Source organism: Aythya fuligula, chromosome 1 (genome assembly GCF_009819795.1).
Source record: "Aythya fuligula isolate bAytFul2 chromosome 1, bAytFul2.pri, whole genome shotgun sequence".
Classification (NCBI taxonomy): Eukaryota; Metazoa; Chordata; class Aves; order Anseriformes; family Anatidae; genus Aythya; species Aythya fuligula.
This window is the reverse complement of record NC_045559.1, coordinates 171241462-171259460: the sequence shown is the minus strand read 5'-3', so window position 1 is coordinate 171259460 and position 17999 is coordinate 171241462. Positions and strand designations below refer to the sequence as shown.

At 34.0% G+C, this 17999-nt stretch overlaps 1 protein-coding gene across 1 annotated transcript in view; it reads left to right on the top strand.

The window, feature by feature from the left end:
- TDRD3 (tudor domain containing 3) overlaps positions 1–17400 on the top strand; it is a 105334-nt gene extending 87934 nt beyond the window's left edge. The window contains exons 13-14 of the mRNA XM_032187127.1: positions 11237–11373; positions 15829–17400. Of these exons, the coding sequence (XP_032043018.1) occupies positions 11237–11356 (120 nt within the window). The 3' untranslated portion in view covers positions 11357–11373; positions 15829–17400. The remainder of the gene's footprint in view (positions 1–11236; positions 11374–15828) is intronic.
- The last annotated feature ends 599 nt before the right edge of the window (positions 17401–17999 follow it).

The window sequence follows — 17999 nt, the reverse complement described above, 5'->3', positions numbered from 1 at the left end:
ATGTTGAATTGAAGCATTATGTGTGCACTGGCTTCGTTGGACAGACATGGCTAATGTCCAAGACTTTTTTTCTCTTCTTGTTTGACTTGTAAGCATTACCCATAACAATATCTGTAAACAAGAACTCTTCCATAGTGTAACAACACATCGAGTGTGAAAGCAGTTTGCAGAAAAGGGATTGTTTTCTCTGCATAATTTTAAAAAGAATATGGAATTACTGCTCTGCTTTCTGTTTTTGTTGGTTTATTCTGGTAGGGTAAGCTTTTGTAAGACTTGTAACGACGGCAGGGACTCTAGTGGTACTTTCTTTTCTTCATATTAATAGTGTCATTTGCAAGCTTCTTTCACTCGGAAGAGAGACATTTTAAATATTAATAAACGAGCATATTACCTGAGCTGGATGTTATTGTTCATGTTGTTGAAGAATGGCAACAGTTAATCAGATTTTCTTGAAATGTCTCTGAGGAGCATAAACAGATGAGGAAATGGTTTTGTCTGACAACTTTCCTAAGGAAAAAAAAAAGTGTTCTCAGAACTTGGTTGGTATATCTAAATTTTCAAAGTTCTAGAGAATATTTGCTTAAACTTCACACAAAGTGTGTTAATGTTTTTGCTAAATTAGTCAAGTTGTCTTTTTGTAAATATAAAACTATTTTTGCATATGTGTGTGTATATATATATTTCCCTCTTTTTTTATTATTTTTTTTAAAGGCTGAGTCAGAAGGAGATAGAAGTCATTTTAGTCTTATTCCTTTAGATGCTAGCTTCAGTTTAAGTTACGTGTATTTATGTATGTATTAGTAGTGCAAATGTAGCTTTCTCCTTTCTGTGTTTGAGGCAATTTTCTCTCTTTCTGTGTTTGTCCGTAGTTTGAGCATGAGAAAGGCTTACCTTGTTTTTTCATTGATCCTCTTATGTGGTAACTGTAGTTGGGGGATTTTTAAAGGAAACTCTCAAAGCAAACGAGGCATAGGAGTCTTGAAGTCATGATAAGAAGACTAATGGTTCAGAGAATGAAGCTTTTGTAATTAAATTACCTTTCTCAACTCCGTGCCTTCCTTATTGTTCTAATATTTCCATTCTTTCAGGTCTAAAAAAAAAAGACTAAAAAGAAATGTGTAAAAATGACTTGCTTTTTCAGCCTGATACCTTATAAAACTGGATGTAGAATTCTGCTGAATTTAATTTCTATTTGATACAGAAAGCTTTCCTTAAAAATATATAATTTAATTTTAAAAATGTGTAATTTGAAAGTTACAGGAATGAAGAATTCATCACGTATCTTGGTAAGTGGTTACAGTCACTCGTAATCTTTACTATTTCAAATTAATTCATGGTTTCTAGTTTACCTAATGTAACTTTTTTGGCCATCAGAGTTCAGCTGTTAGATTTGAGAGCCTTATGTCAAAGCCTTTCCTCTAGACTGTGATCAGGACAGCCTTTAACTTTTTCAACAAACTGAATGGAAGGAGCTCTTCAAGTCTTCTACTACAAAGCTACTGCTTTTGTACTACTACAGTTGTTAGCTATAAAACAATGTAAAGAATTGCTGTTTTGAATCCTCATTGAGAATCATATACTTAAATTTTGATACTTGAACTGGATTATGACATTGCAGGTACAGAGCTATCATCTTCCCTAATAGTAGCACTAGAGAGAAGGCCTTTATTATTATATTGTGGTTTGCTTTTTTTTTTTTTTTTTTTAATGAATAATTTCTAACATCTAAGGGGTGTAGACTTCCAACATTTATACTACATAATCCTTGAAATACTTAGCATGCTCCATGAAAATTGTTTTTAAATTAATATGTGGAAGAATACAGAGGTAGTTTTCCTGAACATATTTCTTCCTGAACATTTCTTCCAGAAATGTTGCTACGTTTGGAAATACGTACTTAGCAGTAATGCAACCAGTGCTTGTTATCTGTAGCATCTGCTGAAAATGGAAAAGGTTCGCATAAAAGGTCACGGAAGCTCACTGATCTCCTGGTCAGGTTTTGTTACTGTTTTCGTGCCCCAACAGAAAAGCATAGATAATCTCTCATACTGCCATTTAGCATTTTCTTCCTAAATTTTGCTGGCAGCAAATTACATACCAAAATAGGTTTAGCAGTACAGCAAATGCTTCGTTTTCCCTCCAGAAGTATGTGGTTTTACTTAATTAAAAAGAATGCACTTAGTGCAAGGAAACTGAATGCTGAAAGTCTATGCAGGTACTCTTTTTGGTAGTATGTTTAGGTCTATTTCTGTGTAACCAGAATAAACAAGACCTTTCTGGAGCTCATCTTTCAACTTGATGTTCTGAAAAACTGGATGTATAATTTATTTAAAAAAAAAAAAAAAAAAAAAAAAAAAGGAAAGGAAAGGAGGAGGGAAGGGCTAGGGATTATATGTAGGAGAAGTGGGGGAAATGGATACTTGATTTGCTGTTGTAGTCCCAAAATTAGCATAGTTACTTCTTATAGTAACATAACTCCTTAAAGTAGTTACTCTGATTTCATGTTTGTTTGTTTTGTTTTGTTTTGTTTTTGTTTTTAAACACTTCCAGTTTGTCAGTTTGTGTTTTGTTTTTTTTTTTTCTGAATTGCTAAAAAATTTGATGTCTGCTGTGTGAATGTTCTTTCTATAGTAGAATTCACTTCAGTGCTTTTCCTTTAGAAACTATTAAAAATAAGCATTCATAGTTATATGTTGATACTGCTCGATGTGAAAGAGCTATTACTAATTGAAGTTAGTATTTCAATTTTGCTTTTAGGGTATGTTGTGAATGGCTTAAATATGTATTTCTGAAGAACTTTTAAGATTCATTAATGTTTTGTTTACTGAGAACATAATGCCAGCCTGCAGAAAAGAATGTTTGCATCATAAGCCCAAACTTCACAACAAGCTACAGATTTATTTTTATATGCCATAGGGAATGAAGGCAAGTTTGAATAACCTGCATGATACCCTTAAAGGGAACAGATAAGCTAGGGAATTATCTGTAGGATAATCATGCCCCGGGTTTACTCAATCCTAGCTTTATGGAAATGTAATGGGAATGTAGTCTGCTTAGAAACTAAATGAGTGCTTTGTCTTCAGAGTTGAAGAAAAGCAATGAAGTACCAAGAAGTTCTGATGTCTGAGTCCAAGTTAACTGTTGCATTGCGGTTAGCAGTCTCAGATCCAAGTATGTAAATCCTCCTCCTTGTCCATCCATCTATTTTGCATTTCTTATTTTTTTTTTTTCTGAAGAATCTACAATTTTTGTTCAGCATTTGGTTATCACATGTTTTTGTCTTACTCAAAACTCGGGATGTATGTTGTCCTGCCAGAATCTATTGAAAATCAGCTCTGTTTAACACTCAGCTGGAATCTGACTTGAATTTGACTATTCCCACACTAGGAAAACTCTTAACTGGATTTGTTGTGTTAAAGGTTTTATACAGAGCTTGAAAGTAGAATGTAGTGTTTTACTTGTGTAATAAGTCAAAATCTCACATAATTTGAGAAACAGAGGAGAGAAAGATGGCCCTAGTTAAAGTAGGTTAAATGTGTACGTAAATGGGCAGGAATTATTTTGGCTGTATATGGAATGACATCAAACAATTATTGTAAAATTACAGTTCAAATGGGGAAGAGGATTTTATTAAACAATACAGTATCATACTACACTTCAATTTTATTCCTTTAAGGAAAATCAAAGCTGTTGTAGTATTTTGTAGTAAATCTCTCAGTAATTTCTGTAATACATTTAACATTGCTATTTCTGTTACCACTGTCTTACAGTGATCTGTCATCTGTACTAGTTACCTAACACATGTAATGTCCCATATGCAGCTAGGTGTTTATGGTTGTTGAGCTGGATGCTTAAGGGCTCATGGCTTTCAATGCAAGAAGGGTTTGTATACTCTATATATGCTTTACAGTTGTGTATCCTGCATGTCCTTTACAGGCAGAAAGTAATGCCACTGTAACGCTGCAGATGCTAAGAAACAGCTTTGAAGCCCTTAAGAAAGGGCTTGTTGAAAGAAACAGCTTGAGAAAGAAGCAGCTTTGAAGCCCTAGTCCCTACTGCTGATGAAGTTGCACTTCATTATCAGAAGTGGCCAAAGTCAAATTTCATGGGGCATGGACCAATAGAAAAAAATATATAGATAGATTCAATGAACAGATTAATTTAATTACAGATTCCTACCAATTCAGAATAAGTCTATGGCTTAAAAAATATATATATATATCTATTTATACCGGAAGGCCAAACATATCCAATATACGTGATCCTTCCATTTTGTTACCATTTTTCTGTTTTTGCTGCTGTTTTTAGTATAATGCTACTGTTTCCATACATTACAATAGGTCTTGGCTAGTCTACTGATCAAATATCCTGCAGTTCACCACCTCTGTGGTTCTATCCACAAGTCAATACAGTAGCAGTGCTTTCTTCATGGGAGAGAGGAAAAATGTGGAAAAGCACATCAGCAAATACTTTGGTTTAGGATTTTTGTTTTATGCTTATTTGAATAATTTAAAGAGTCTTTTCCTGTGTGTTCTGCAGGGTTTTTTCTCCTTAAGCTTTTTTTGTGAATATTCTAGATACCAGATTCAGAAAAGCTTTCTCATCCAAAACTAAAGAAAAAGAGCTTGCTTTAGCTCTTTCTTCATCAATTCCGCAAAATATATTTGGATGTCTATCTATATATATATGTATGGAGAAAGATAGTGATACAGACAGTGGGGAAGGATGAAAGTATATTTAGCTTACGTGTTGTTGCTCTGGTTTTGTGAGTTTGGAAATGTGTGTTGCCTTTCATGTGTCTTGTGATTGTTTTCCACATTCATTCTTGATTCAAGAATGAAAAAGTATCAGATTTCATATTGTTATCATTAGCTTTGCCTTCCTCTCAATTTATTTTCGCAGATGCTATATAAAGGTACCTGTTTTAGTAAGAGTTAATGGTTTTGGTCTTAAGGATAATTTAAAATCAATTAGAAATCTGGACAACATGTTTTGGCTTCTAAATTTGCTTGCAATCCATTGCAATTCCTTTAAATTTAAAAATCATAATATTGTTCAATTTTTAAGAAATCAGAGCAGCTTATTTTTGCTAAGAGAAGTAAAATCCTGAAACATAGAACCAATTGATTCTGTATGATGAAAATGGTTGTGTTAGAAGGATATGAATTACAGTGGGGGCTAATTTAAGAATGCTAAATTATCCAGGGAGGAGCTAAATAAAAATAATAACTGTGCAACTTCTCATTAATATTCTAAATTGAAAGGTTAATTTAAAAAATCTTTGTCATGTAATTACTACAGACAACATTTTAAAGATATATTATTTGATTTAAATACATCTGTATCCTTACAATTAGTTACGTGTAGTTTCAGTCATCAGTAGTACACTACTGTAATGTCTTATACCATGTGTGTAAGCATACTAAAAGTATGTTTTTCCAGAAATGTGATGCTACCCTGGCTCATTTAAAGGCACTTTAATAGGTCTAACTGCGTATTGAGCATCTGACATTCATGAGGGTTATTGCTATGCAGGTCTGGCAGCGTAACCTTGAATCCCAATTGTCCTTCTTATTCATAATTTAACTGAGAAATCAGTATGGTTATAGGCTCAGTCTAATATAGATATGTTGCTATGAAAAAGAATTGTGAACATCTGCAGGCTGACAAAGATTATCCCTCTCAAAGATTACTTTGCAAAAGGAAGTGTTATTTTAAGTAATAAGCATAACTTGCAAAGAAAATTGATTATGAGCAAATATGTTGGATTATTCTGTAATAGACACTTCAAAAATGCGCTTGTCACAAATTCAGTACTTGGTTAAGATCCTTGAAAATGTACATTAGTGGTAATTTCCTTTATTTGTACTTTTCACACCTCACTAGATAGCAATTTTTGGAATTGTCCTACCCCTGTTCTAAGAAGATATAACTTCAGGTGTTTATTAAATGACAATTTTATTATTTATTTATTTATTTATTTATTTATTTTTCAAAATTCTGATTTCATTCTTAGTTCTGGAATTCAAAGAATCCATTTAAATATTTGGATAAAACCTTATTAAAAGTTTATGGGAATACTATAGGCACTTCAAACAATGCCTTTTCTTCCAAATATCAGATATGTAATAAATTGCAATTTTAAAGATTAAATTTAGCTTTTTGTAGGAAATTTGTGAATTTTTCATTATTGTTCTAGTGTGACTTTTTTGTTTGTTTGTTTAATCTGTCTGGAAAACCCTACAGTCTATTTTTGATTGATTTGGAACTGCAAATTCAATACTTAAAATACTCAAGGAGATCAACACTCTATGATTAGGCAAAAGAAACAATTTTTTAAGAAACGGATTTAACTAACAAAGCAAGAGACCACTTAGTGTATTAACAGCAGGAGAAAGCTGTCACCAGCAAAGTGAGCAGTGCAGAGAAGCATAAAATCTGGGCCATGAAATGGGAGTTGAAATGCAGATGAAAGAGTAGTTAATTTTTCAAGTAAACTAACACCGTTCTACTGAATCCAGCAAGTTTTCCGTGCTCTGACTATGTGGATGATGTTAAAATCACTGCTTAAACTGAAACAGTGGTTTGACATTACTGAAAGAGAACATGTTGTATGCTTTCTTTGGCTTCTGTCTCTTCTTTCTCTTGTGATTCTTGGCCTCGTGCTGCTCCTTCATTCATCCTTGCACAGGCTCTGCTGCTCATCTGTAGTATCCCACAGAGAGCTATACACCGATTTGTTGTTGGAAGGTTTCTCCATGGATTAACAGATTGAAATGCTTTAGCAGAAGGGCACAGTGAACAGAACAGAGTTTTCTGTTGGTAAGCAGGAATAGATGGAGGAAACATGTTTGTAGGTAGCACACTGATGGAGCTGCTCAGCTGTTACTTGTAACAGCAATCCTAAATATACACGGGCAGAGCATGCAGCAGTCAAAGCCTGTGACTTCTGTCATGCTCTTTGCCATCATCCATATATTCATTGTTTTCAAGAGTTATGCAAGCTGTAATAAAACTTAAAACATGACTGCTCTGGTTATGATTTTCCAAGCCTAAGTGCAGATTTGCTATATTTGCGTCACTATAAATTCATCTTTCTCAAAAATGTTCAGAACAAGTCGTTCAAGCACTGAACCCTTATTAAAATAGGCAGAATGTTCAGTGCCAAAGGATTTTTTGGATCTGACTTGGAATAAGTATTCACTTCATATATATGTTTCTAAACTGTTATTTTTAATGTATGGAAGTTTGCAATGGAAATTCATTGAGAAAACTTTTATGAAATGCAAGCTTACTTTGCTCTAAGAGTGTTATTTAAAAAGTAAATTAGCTGTTAAAAATATTTTAAATATTGGATTTATAGCGTCATTCTCCATCTGTGAAATCCATTGTAGTGTATGTAAAAGCATGCAGCTAGTCATTTAGCTTGACTGAACTTGCTGATTCACTAAGCTCAGCTGATAAGGTATGGTGGTGGTACAAGCTCTTCGGAATACCTGGGTCCAACGTAAAAGCACTGAGCATGCTATTCCTGTTTTATACTTACTGAGTTCTTATCTGTCTTACGAGAGGGAGTTAGAATAGCAATAGTAACAGTAAATTCTTAGGGCAAAACTTTGAATGAATGCTGCAATTCCCAATGACTTAGGCTTCCTTGTGCACTATCTTATTTGAAATCCCTAAAAATTGCTAAAATCCACCACTCATGTCATTTTTATCAGTTGCTGCAGTGACTTTTCTGCATCTAATTGTTTGCACTATAAACCTTTATTTGCTTTTTCCTATGAATCTGCCGGTTTCCAGTATTTTTGCTATTGAGTTTAGTGACAGGTCAGGGTACATAACCCTAGGTAGCCATTGTGCAAGTACTAGAAAACTCTGTCTCTAATCCTAAAACATTATCTCCATCCTTCAGCTTACATTGTTTGTCTACTCAAACACAAGTTTTTGGATAAAGCCAGTAGTATAAAACATGTACTGGTAATTGGAGAATGAAAATACTCTGACAAAAAGAGAATGACAGCATCAGAGGTTTGTGGCCATCTCTGCTTTATAAAATGTAATGCAGTTATTACATTACATTATAAAGAGGTAGGAAATTGTGTAATTCATAATGAGTCACAAGCAACTGATAAATTGAACGTGAACAGCTAAGGCTAGAAAAATAGAGTTGATAACTAGATGTGTGACTTAAGTGACTACAGATTTGTAACAGAAGATATGTAGATGGCTGAAATTGCTAGGTAGGAGAACAGAAGCAACATGGAAGTAAACATTAGTGATCTTTAAGTTTTGCCTAGGTTGGATGCTATTCCAGCATAGGGAAGACAGTTTTGAGCATGGGTTAGAGAGATTTCACATTAAATTGAGATGAAGGACGTAGACCCAGGAAAAAAAAAAAAAAAAAAAAGCAAGATGGAAGTAAACTAAAACGGCAATCAAAAGAGATAAAACGTCAGTGGTGGATGAGGGTCAGTGAACGAGAAATGGTGGAAGAGAAGAGATGCAATTACTTGTAAAACAAGAAGCAATATTTAATGAAGTTATGGTTTGGCCAAATGTTATTTTTGTGAATTTTAGATCCAGATGGGTTCAAATGAATAGGTGTAACTCAAGAAACATCAAATTATCTTCTGATATGAAGATGCCAGACTTCAAAGAGATTCAGTAACTTTGTGGAGAGCAACAGTACATAGGAAGGAAGGAATGATAGAAAGGCGTTCTGTTGCTAGCTCGTGTGATTTGCTGCAATGCTTGTTTTCATTTTATGCAAAGTCTCAACAAAGTGAATGTGATTTCATACATTGCTTTTGCCCTTCTTAATGAAGATACGTGAATTGGAATGCATTTGAAGCTTTTCATACTGCACTGAAATAGACATGTTTAAGACAAATTCTAGTTTTAATTTGATATCACTGAGTTCAGCGGATCAACAACATTGTCTCTGAAATTTGATGAAGATTTGCTGATGTAGAAATCTATACTTATATATACTCTTCTATACTTACCCTCAGAAAGAGGCTGTTTGTTACAGGTGAGGCACTATGCACTAAACTATTTAATTTCTGATCTTTTTGAGCTAAGACTAACAAGGTTACAAAGGAACGACTTACGTCTGGTTCGCTGCAGTCTCTTGAAAATACCAGTATGCATTGCTAATTTTTTGGTTCATGCGTAGCTGTCAATTAGTCTTCCAGTTCTGGAGAACCCAGATATCAAGCAGTTGATGGTTTACAATTTTACTCTTGAAGAGTAAGCTCTTTTATTTTAGATTGAAGCTTTTGGAAAGAATCTTAAGAAAACTTGCAATTGCTGTTTGCTTTGGGCAAATAATACGAAACCTATTCTCAACTATTGAAGCTTCTTGAGTGTACTGAAGGAGCTAGAGGTATTGACATTGCTTCAGGCACCTAGTTTACCTTTTAAAATGTTGATGCGAGTATTGTTTGCCTTGTCAGTGATGGGAGATTGCTTCATATACTCAGGGTTTGTACTAGGGCTAACTATTGCAAAACGTGTGGATTTTTTGGTTAGACCTCTGCTTTCGTATTTCCTTTGGATAAGTAGTGTCTCTGAACCTCTTCGTGTGAGGGAACAGTGCTGCATGCACTAAAAGAGGTACACTGAGAGAAGTAAGTTTTATTGTGGAGTTCGATTGTTCTCAGCCTTTGGCTACAGTGAAACTAAAAGATTTAAATCAATTATACCCTATTTGATTATGCTGAAATTCTCTTTTCTTCTACAGTTATTGCAGACTCTCCCTAGTAGGGCCTAATCTGTTCTGGAAATATAGCTGTGACCACAGATAAGCCCTTTAAATAGCGGACCTTATCACAAAGAATATTGTTGTGTGAACCTCTCAGTTTCAAAATGCACGTTTATCAACATTTTAGCTGATTCAGAATGATGTGCTGTTTCTCGAGTAAGATTTCATTTTTCACAAAAGAAAGAAACCTAGGCTGTATTTTTTTGTTTTTTTTTTTTTTTTTTTTTTCTAGCCTCTTGTAATTAAATATTTTACTGCTCTGATTTGCTTGTTCTTCGTTATGTGCATGTTACACTCTATGACAGTTCCTAAGTGTTGATATTGTTGCAGAATTTATAATCAATCATTAAATATTCTTAGTTTGTGTTTCTGTACATTCTTTTATTGTGAATAAAAGGAAATTAAGAGTTGTATGCTCAGTACTTTTCCCAGAAATGGATTTCTTGCACCATGTTCTAGAGGGAACCTGGTATCTGCTAGAAGCTGGTTTTAAGAAATCAAAAAAAAAAAAAAAAAAAAAAAAAAGTAATTACGACTGAGAAACCATTTGACAGTCATACTCCTGCTCAATAACATTTTGTTCTACTTTCAGTGTATAATTTTGTTTTTGCATTTCTCTTTGTTATAAATTGTGATTCTCTTAAAAGTCTTCTTCACTCTGTACCACCTTCAAATACTGCATCAGAGGAATCATTTTCCTTTCAGTATCTCTTGGCTAAAGTAAAAAATGTGGCTGTTGTAGTCTTCCTTTGCAACTTGTTCTCCAGTCTCTTAATTATTTCTATTGTTTTTGAAATCCCTTGTAATTTGTCGGTATCTTTCTGGCATTGAGATAACCAGGAGTGAATGCAATATTGCAAACATGTAATTACCTCTTGTCTCATTATTCAGAGGTTATTTTTATTGCTGCATGTAGCAAATTCATGTCTAAATTGCTGTCCAGTATACTTGTAGGCTTTTTGATTATTACTGCATCACAGATTTGTATCTGCTCTTTCAGATCTGTGTTTCTAGAATGCATATTGCCTGATTTTTGTTCCGTGTATTTCCATTCCCTAATTATTTTGTTTCATTTCACACACATTTCTAAACTCCTGAAAGCTGATATTTCTCTTGCTCTGGCAGGTTACTGATGTTGTTTTGCTTCTTGAGTTTGTTGCCTGTATAACTCCTGGAGAATAATTTTGTTTTATTATGTATGCTGTTTTTCTGCAAATATTTAAAACTTCTGTGGCTGCCTTGAAGACTGGGTTTTGAGTTTATTCACTTTGTTTTTGTTAGCTTTCTTAGGTTTATAAAAAGGGACTATTCACTCCCTTTATTAAGTGGTCATCCATACAGAAGCAGCAGTTTCTATGCATGTATGCATTGTATGCATTCGTTCATATGTGTGTGTATATATGTATATGCCTACTCATGTATAATGCATTTAACTACTCTTCTATTTAAAACAATGCTGTTTGCCTGCAGGAGGATGAAGAAGAAACATATGAGCAAACTCTAGAATTCCGCAGAGGAGGTGATGGTCAGCCAAGGCGGTCCACACGACCTACTCAACAATTTTATCAACCCCCAAGAGCTAGAAACTGATTAATAAGAATTAAAAGGTAAATATATGCTAATGACATTTTATTTATGGATTTTAATTTCATGAAAGGTAGATCTGAATTTTTGTATACTTAAGTGTTCGTCAGTCTCTGAAGTTTGTGAGAGAACTTTCTACAACTTTGCTAGTAGTTGGTTTGTATAACAGCCCTTGGCACTGGGTGGTAGACCGCGAGTGTTCTTGAACAAATAAGTTACTGTAATTACCATTATACAAGCAAATACAGAACTTAATTACTAGAAAAACTTTTTTCCTCATTAAAAGATAAAACAAAAAACTAACCAAATTAAATATGCTGTACTGCATTCATTTAACTTCTGGATTTTCTAATACCTTAATTCTCAAGAGTTCATTAACTCTGTTCTGAATAAATCATTGCAAAGATGCATGTTATTTGGTTTACGTCTTCAGTGTCTTTGTTGTTTGCATCTGATTTTTTAGGTACTAGCTGGTTTATTTTTTATAAGATTTTTTTTTTTTTTAGTTTCTTTCATTTCTCCATTCCTTCACTTCCAACTAGGTGCTGCTGATCTCTGCAGCTTTTGATATTTCTGACATGCAATAATATGAGACTTTGCATTTTGATCATACGCTCACCTAACTTTTTCATTTGAGGGATTACTGCTAATATAAGGAAAAAAAATATTCCTGATTCTTGTCAAGGTGATAATTATTCTGATTTTTGTACATATCCTTAAATTTTCTTTTTTAATAAATGTATCAGTCACTATTAATAAATGTGTCGTGAGATAATTATAAAGTGTGCAGAAATTATTCAGGTGCATGCACTGAGCTGCGTTCTAAACTAGTTCCCTCAGCTCAGGGAGGTGTCAGTGTGATCAGCCTAATGAAATGTGCTCAGTGTAGAGGGCAGTCAAAACCTTTTTTGTCATTGTTTTTGTCTTCAGGTAATAATTTTTATGTTTTCAAATTGCACAGCAGATCTGGAAAACAGTGTTTGGTTTAGCTCCGATTGGGAGAGAGGGAAAAACAGATATCCAGAGAGAATAATAGTAACTCCTCAAGAAGAGTGAATAAATGGTTGACAAGTAGGGAACAACTTCTATAAGGCACAGGTTGCTCTGTGTGGGTTTTCTTGCACCTTGCTTTGAAAATTCCAGTAGGATCCTGATTAAAACTGATAGCAGATTAAGGATCAAAATCTACCAACTGTAAAAACAGCAACAACAAAAAAAGTTTTAGTCTTCCACCCCATTCAAATGCTATTGTTTTCTGTCAGACATCTCCAAATAACGGGGTTTGATTCAGATGGTAAATACTGTTGGTTAAGTGAAAAACATTTGTTAACAAGTAGCAGCTGTCATAAAGCTAAATAAAAATTTTCAGCAACTACTTATTTTGCTTTAGAAAGTACATCTGTTATTGACAGTACTTCAAAATATATTCTTTTTTTTTTAATCCTAATTTAAAACACTCTTCCTCAGGTGATTAAATAAGGCATTTTATCTGTCTTCTCTTCGCCCAGGACAGTTTCCTTCAGCGTCTACTCAAGATACAGTTAGCACCAATGTGTCATCCCAAACTGAGCTTATTAGCCCAATGCAGTGTGCAATCACTGGCAGCTTAAACTTTGCTCAAGTTTTGACTAATATTGTAAGCCTTACTTTATTGGAATATTGCGCGCTTCATCTTCTGCAAATATAAAGGAGTTGTGTGTACCTTAAATAATCACTGTAAACAGCAATTCATTGTGGAAAAAATGCAATTTACTTCTTGATTGAAATTTCATTCCATCTGAATCAAAATACTAAATGCAGTTTTCCTAGGCTGAAGTAACTGAATTGTCTTCCATTTTAACTAAGTGGAAGCTATCTCTAAATGGGTAACAGTTATTCAATTAGACTATTTGTGTATTTTATATTAAAATGATTTCATATATCTAGCTATTTTAATTATCTTCCATATCAGACAAAAGTTTGTATTTAGGAAATTTCCAGTATTAAGCTCAATTGCAATTCAACATGAAATAATATAACAGCTAGGGGATGTTAACACCAAAAAGAAGTTGACAACATGAAATTAAATACATTGGTCTTAGATTCTTGATGCTAGGATCACTCAGAAGAAGAAAATGGAGAGGCAAGACATGCTTTCTGTATAAGGGTTGGGTGGTGGCAGGGGATGGGGTCTCTACTTAAGCTTAGTTAGCTCCTATACTAGTTCTAGTCAAGGCAAACCTTAATTTTACAAAGGATCTGTAATGTGTTGTTTTTCCACCCCCACCTTCTGCCACAGTGCTGTAGTGAATATGTGAACAACTGAATATCCCATTACCTTCTCTTAGTGAGGCATTTGGGGGTATCGCTGAATAGCATCAAACAGTGGCAATTCTTCCTCAGTTTAAGAACGCATCAGTCTTTTTGGTGGTAAAAATATTGTAATGTTATATTTAAAAGCTTTTTCTGTGTGATACAGAGTAGCTTTCACCTGCTAGGTTTGATTCCTGAAGTTTATGTAGAGTCCAGTATAGCTGATGTCATTTGCCTTGTTAGATAAGTAAGGTGGTGTGAGGAAATGTTCATCCTGACACTGTGGTGATTATATTTATCAGATGTGTCTTACAGTTCCCCATAGTACATCTCATGCTGCTATAGATTTTATACTAAGTTGAACTTAGAAATGTATTTATTACATGTGACCTAATGAGGTGGTTGAAGACAGCTGAACTAGAGAGAAACCAGTAATTAAAATCTATTAAACTTTACCAAAAGTAAGTGGAGGATGTAGTCAGTTCCTCTCTGATTGTAAGTGTAGGCAGAAAATCGAACATAGTCCTTTTCTAATTTGTTTTCAGCTTACCTAGACTCGTATGACAGTGTCATGATATGTGAAAGCTCAAGAATATTGAATGTCAGTTTCTGGAAGTGGATTTCTATGTGGTTTCTTCCTTTTTATTCCCAAGAGCTTCTGAGAACATGGTATCTATCTATATATATATATTATTTCAAGTTTTCAATAACCTGTTAGATGACGTGATTTATCAGGGGAAGTTTTTAAGGAATTTAGTGAGAAATAATCTTACCAGAGCTTTCCACTGAAGGATGTTTTACCAGATCGTTGACCTGCTGCTTGAAAGAAGAGGGTTTATATCCCTTGTACCTCTCTATCATGTAAAAATGATTTTTCCTGAAAAGAGATGAAAAGCTCTTGTTGATGACTATATTATAAATCATCTGTTGCAAATTGTCATATTGCAATATTTAACATTTAAAAATGCCAAGGTGCCCTGTCTTCAAAACCAAATAAGGCTGTTCTAAAAACAAGGTCTGATGGCCGTGTTTATATTGAGTATGATAGGGACATATCAAAGATGAACCATGAGGTTCATACAGTAATTAATATCATCCTATACCCCAAAACTGTATACGTACCTGCACAGGGTTGCACCACTTGACAGGAAGGGCTTATTAGCACTGGTACAACAACGCAGAAATAAAACTTCACTGCTTCCTGGATTAGTTTTCAGCATACTTGTTTAGGTGAAGTTGCCCTTGCAAATTTGGAATTAGTATTGACACATACTAAATTCCTGAGGTGTTTTTTTTTAATTATTATTACTATTTTTAATATAATTTGTGTCCTTCTGAAAAGCTCACCATGCTGTTCTGTACTTCAGGTATAAAGAAAAATTGCTGCAGACTTGCGGGAAGTCCTGACTTAGTGATTACTATGAAGGCAGAGCAATAGAGTAATCATGTTAAGGTCAATACCTCACTGTAGATGCAATTGCCCTAGAAATGGTTTATTAATATCCAGCAGTGTGAGGTAGAGGACACTAACTCAGAATTTTGTCAGAGCACTGCATCAGAGACCCTTTGAACTCAGACTAGGTTGTTTCGGTTCAAATTAGTCAAATACTAGTTTTAACAGGTCTGTAAGTTAAGATATTCCCTCTAGAGAATAAAGATACAAGAATTAGAGTCTAACAGCAATAAAAATATGTCCCGACTTTATATTTGCTGGGTAGAATGTCATGGTAGTATGAAAAAGAAGGGGAACAGTAATCAGAAATGTGTTTTTTGAAGGGTCAAGGCTTTTGGAGGAGCTTGAAAGAACCTAAGACTGCGAACCTATAAGTACTTGGTCATTATCTGTTTCTTGGTCTTCTTTTGTGCAGTGACAGGATTAATCTACACCTTTTCAAACTTACTATGAAATTTGTATTAAAGTCCTTACCAATGGAGAAATTGAATTTTTGTAAGAAGTCATTGCCAGAAAGTGTTCTTCTCTTGTATTATAGCGATCATGTATGTACTGCATTGAAGTGCAATCTTCTGACTTATTCTTCTAAATACATATCTCTGTAAGTACAGAAAAGCAGATGTATACTCTTTTGGAGGAGAAAAAAAAGTAGTAGCAGTAAAGTGTACGTTGCACAAAGAGCAGCGTTTTTGTACTTATTGCTTGTGTTTTTTTTTTTCTTTCCCCTCTTCAGCAATCTTCTCCTGGTGAGGGGAAATTCACTGGCAGCTCCAACTTGCTGAAGACTTCTAAAAGAACTTCTGACTTTTTCCAGGCAACATGGTGGGACAAAGAAAGCTGGCGTGAGCAGAAAGAATTTGGACCTGATACCACAGGAGACTTTTTTAAAGTTCTTAGTTATGTGAAGCTGAATACTTTTTACATATGAAAGAAGCAGATTGTCATTGCTGCCATCAATAAAACCACAGTGCACTATTCTGTTCTTTGCCTTGTATTCTTTTTACTGAGCCTCCATTGTTAGTAAACATAATACTAGTGTATTATGTTTTTTACTCATTTTGAATTTATTTTGGTTCTAATCCTGTTTCTAGTAAAGTAGAAGTAAAATTCCTATTTCCTCAAAAGCAGACAGGAATTTAGATTTTGCCTTGAGTTTAGATTTTAGGCTAGCATTAGTGAAACGCTAACATTTTTCAGCTAATTATTGTACAGTGAAATTCTGAATATGTTTTGATTGTTTTCTATGTTTGTTTTTTTCAAATTTGCTAAAGGCCAAAATTAACAAGTTTGCCTTTTATGTTTTTTTTTGAGGTGTAACTACAAGTTTGAAAGAGAGAAACTCAATGCTCTCAAAAAACATTTCCTAAATAATTTTAGGCAAATATTTTCTTTTTAGGAATATTTATATTATGGGGATAGAAACAATTCTAGAAGGTACAGGAAAGTAGTTTAAACAAAAAATACTGTAAGATGCATATAAATATTTCATACATAAATATGTATATACATACACACACATGCAACCTGTTGAATAGTAGGTTCTGACTTTCCTGTAGCTTTAAACTGCTTTTATTGCTTCATATTACTATATTGTTCTCAATTATTGTTGACGCTTGAAGAAAAAACATGTCAAACTGTACTTTTCCTTCTAAGCTATATCTTTGGACCTTATGTGATTATGAAAAATAGTTGAAATTTAACTATTTCTTTAACTGAGAAGCACCACAAGATCTGTAAACCTTGTAAGTCCCTTTTCAGCTTTATTTGGATGGTTTAATTAAGATTGAAATGGCACGTGTTTTGAGATGGACAAAAAAAAGCCTGTCTTCTGTAAAGACAGAGTTTTACCTGGGACATGTGTTGGTGGTATAAATTGTACAATTAATTCTAGTGAATTTCTGAGTGCTCATACAGAACTCTGGACAGAACCTTGTTTGTTTGGATAAAAAGAAGTTATGCATTGATGATGTAATTGATTGTCTTTGTAGTACATAATATGGATTGCTGTCTGAACGCAGTCAGAGGTAGCAAGCACATGAATATTTGCAGAGTAGTAAGGAAGCAAATGTTTTGCTGCCATAATGCAGCTTCTTGAGAATTGTAATGCAACTCATTAACAATTTCAAAGAAACTTGGAAGCTTAGAACATGAGCTGCACAATGTTGAATTCTTTGCTATCAGTTGACATAAAACAAATTTTATGAAGTTTGTTAGATTTAAACTACAGACCATTTCCCAAACACTTTGAATCATCCTGGTGAGTTCTGCACAATTGTACACTGAAATAAATAAACTGTAGATCTAATACATTGGATGTTGGATGCTTTACTTCCACAATTATTGCTAAGACCACTTAAAACAGCTATTAAAGTTTCATAAACTATGCAGTCATAGCACTGTTTTAGAAATCAGTTTTGATTTTTTTATAAATAGTATTTCATTAAATGAGAATGCTACAACCAGTATACCAAAGCAGTCTCTGAAATTAAAAATCACTTTGGTGTACTGATCTTTCTTTCCTCCTGTGAATTAAAACATAAAATCCAGAAAACTGCAGCCTGATTAAAAAAAAAAAAAAAAAAAAAAAAAAAAAAGAGAGAGAGAGAAAGAAATGCAGCATTCCTCTGTAATAGTTGTGGCATTCTGAAATTACCAAATGTGCATGCAGCTGTTTGTAGGCAAATGAAAAATATTTGAGAACATTGTTTGGAAAACAGTAAAGCCAACATTCATGTCATGGTCTTTAATGGTGCTGAGGAACTGGAAAACCAGAGCAGGCAAGCAGCTGGAGAGTCTCTTTGACAAGACATGTTGTCTTAGTGCATTTTATGATCCTTTGCTATTTTGGTTTCAGCTCAAATAAGTATGAAAGTTCTGCCTGTTCTATAGGTTCTGGAGATTCAG